This window comes from Salvelinus namaycush, unplaced genomic scaffold (genome assembly GCF_016432855.1).
Source record: "Salvelinus namaycush isolate Seneca unplaced genomic scaffold, SaNama_1.0 Scaffold92, whole genome shotgun sequence".
In the NCBI taxonomy this organism is placed as follows: domain Eukaryota; kingdom Metazoa; phylum Chordata; class Actinopteri; order Salmoniformes; family Salmonidae; genus Salvelinus; species Salvelinus namaycush.
Genome location: NW_024061664.1, coordinates 372,186 through 375,447, shown reverse-complemented (window position 1 = coordinate 375,447; position 3,262 = coordinate 372,186). Strand labels below are relative to the sequence as shown.

Here is a 3,262-nt window from a genome sequence, read left to right as displayed (position 1 = left end):
GGCCAAAAGATGTTAGCACAGGCAAAGAGTCGGCCTAGAGTGTGGGCTGTTTTCGCTGATCGCGGGTTGACAGTGTTGTCCAATGAGTGTATGTTGTCAAAGAGTTGGATTGGAGCAGCCTCGGGGGAAGATCCACTGGCCTAGGCCAATATATAACCTCACCATGACAATGTAGTACTTTTCATACCAAAGCCCTAACTAAATCATCCAGGTTAAAATTAACTTCTGTTCTTCCTCCTTTTCATCATCATCATTATTATCCTCATTATGATAACATGTAATGTTTTAATATCAGTTCCTCTGACTTCCATTGGATAACTAATAAGCATTTTGAAGAAAACTGATTTGCTGGCTACTAGGCATCTGTAGAAAACGTGGATGTAGTGGATGTAGTGGATGATCCGTATGATTCATGAAAGACTGTATAATATATCATCATTAACGGTCTTGTTCTGAGGTTTTACAGTCATTTTCCACGATCCCAAATAGCGCTCAATCACCTCGACGCGAAAACGTTTTGAGTAGTTTGTCAGTGTTCTATTAGAACGCCCTCAGACCAGCGTTATTTCATACGTTTTTACGAGACTATTTGCAAATAGCTATTTATAATTTCATTGGGGGGCAATTAAAGTAGGTTATTCATTTTTATAAGTATTATAGCAATTTCAGCCTCTTTTTTTGTGATGATTTCTAAAAGTGAACAAATCTGGGTTCTCCTCATATCCTGTCCCGCTATGCAACTTACAATAACAACACCATGACTGACAGAAAAAACCTCCCCCTTCATTTTATAACTCATCCTTTTCACAGTAGGTTACGTTGTAAAAGGTGAAGTCTCTTTCTCTTTTACCCCTCTCTCTCTCCAACAAAACAAACCGATTAAGTTTCCTAGCCAACCGTTTCACAAAGCGTACCCGTTTTAATCTTTTCAGAGAAAGAGATGTTTACCAGCTATATAAGAATGAAAACAAACTGCTGTTTCTGGTTTTTAAGTAGCTGTCATTGGCCGTTTTAGTTGTCACTCAAATGTGGGTGGTATTAGTTGACAAACGATAGCTCCGGTAACACGGCTGTCGGGCTGTAAACTGACATTCAACAGGCGAGAGTAAACGGAACTGCTGGGCTGAATAATAACTGCGACTGGATTGTTATAAAAACAAAAGTTCACCAAGTAGTTTTTTTTCTTCTATTCTAACTTTTCTATTCTATTCGTCAACAATCAGAATATCTACATTTTTTTTTTTTCATCGTCGACTTAGATGTTGTTGCTGTCTCCGACTTGATTTGTGACTTTATATCAATGTAGTGTTATCGGACGGACCGATATTTTTGTTCAGGTGGTCGACCACTGCCCCCTTTTCGGTTGTTTACTTGCTGGTTGCCTTCACATCACCCGCTGTGTATGAGTAACTTTCTCTTTACTAATTCTATGTGACATTTGACGCAATTCTAGCTACTACTATGGCCGAGGCAGCCCAACAACCACAGCAGGTTGAGATCGATCCGGATTTCGAGCCTCTCGCCCGGCCCCGCTCCTGCACGTGGCCCCTGCCGCGTCCGGAGTTCATCACCCCGGGCGATTCCAACACCTCCTCTCCCGCCCCTTCTGTCAAACAAGAACCCAGCAGTAACTCCGACTTCATCTCCAGCCTCAGTTTATTAGAAGAGACTGAAGACTACCCCGAAGAGGATCAGAAACCCACCATCCTCTGCAATGATTTCCAATGTCAGGAAAACTGCATCCACGACCACCACCAGCAGCATCAGCAGCAGCAGCAGCACCCGGGGAACAGCCCCCAACTCCCGCAGCAACAGGTGCATCTGCTCTCCTCCCCGGCCGGGTCTGCATCTTCAGTAGCGGCTGCGGCCGCTGCAGCTGCCCAGAGGAAAAGCAGCTCATCTCGGCGTAACGCCTGGGGCAATATGTCTTACGCAGACCTCATAACTAAGGCTATTGAGAGCACCCAGGACAAGAGGCTTACCTTGTCTCAGATCTATGACTGGATGGTGAAGAACGTGCCTTATTTCAAGGACAAGGGAGATAGCAACAGCTCTGCTGGATGGAAGGTAAGCTTTCAATACAGTACATTACATCTGATGAGATTTGAGTTATGATTTAAAGGGCTATAAAAAAAAATTATAAGGATATGGAGAAATGTACCTTTAATTGCCTATATATCAAAGTTTACGTTTTTCATCATTTTTAAATGATGATATTGTAACGACCCTGGGATTATAAGCGCATATATCGACTCTGCCGCTTGAACAAGCTTTTGCGGCACAGTCGATAGCGCGCTTGACTTCGGGCTATAGAAGGTCGAGGGTTCGAGACCCGCTCCCTGCCTGTTTCATTACAATATTAACACATGTTGTCACATGCTAATAACACACGTAACTAAGTAAGACCAGGTGAGGGTGACATGCTGCTTGCCAGAAAAGGTTTATTGTAGGATTGGGTATTACAGACATGTTAAATGCTATCTCTTGAGGTGCAGTTGTTCATTTCTATCCTTATAGCATCATGCTTTGTATCAGAGGAGACATGATGTGCTGGTCTTGTGCACCCCAATCAATCAGTCACTTTGTGTCCATTCATTGTGTGTCCTGATGAAACCTGTGGCTGCCAATTGTAACCCAGTCAGCACATGGCCACGCACGCACACACACACACACACACACACACACACACACACACACACACACACACACACACACACACACACACACACACACACACACACACACACACACACACACACATTCCTCGTCCAACTCCGGCTGCCTCCCCCTAATACTATTGCACAAGAGGGTACTGGGATTCAGACTCTGATGGGGTGTGATAGGCTAGCTACCCTAGCCCCTCCTCCTCTCCTCTCCCAGTAATATTCAAAGAAGTTAACATACTGTGCTGTAGTTGAGACACAGCCGCTGGTCGAACTCATGTCTCTGCCAAAGTATGTTAGCAGCAACCCTGTCTACACTCACTGTGCCAAAACACACTAAGACCGAATGGCATATGTTATTATTGTTATTATTATTATGTAGTTATTATATGAAGACTTTAGTTAGATTTGTAGCCTGGGTTTCTCTCCTGCTATTCCTCCGTCATAGCTAGAGTTTGGGTTCTGGCTCAGTCAGAGTAGAGGTATTTCTGTAGAGGCAGGCAGGTGATCGTGAGGTACGAGTGAGGAAAAGGGTTTGTATATCCGTCACGTGCTACGATGACGAGGACACACACCTCTTTCTAACAGGAGAAGGACAG

General features: G+C 44.1%; 1 protein-coding gene across 1 annotated transcript; it reads left to right on the top strand.

The window, feature by feature from the left end:
• Nucleotides 1–1,018: 1,018 nt before the first annotated feature.
• On the top strand, nucleotides 1,019–3,256 carry LOC120043440 (forkhead box protein O1-A-like). Its single transcript, XM_038988024.1, has one exon. The coding sequence runs from the start codon at nucleotides 1,462–1,464 to the stop codon at nucleotides 2,113–2,115; it is 654 nt and encodes a 217-aa protein (XP_038843952.1). The 5' UTR covers nucleotides 1,019–1,461; the 3' UTR covers nucleotides 2,116–3,256.
• Nucleotides 3,257–3,262: the final 6 nt, after the last annotated feature.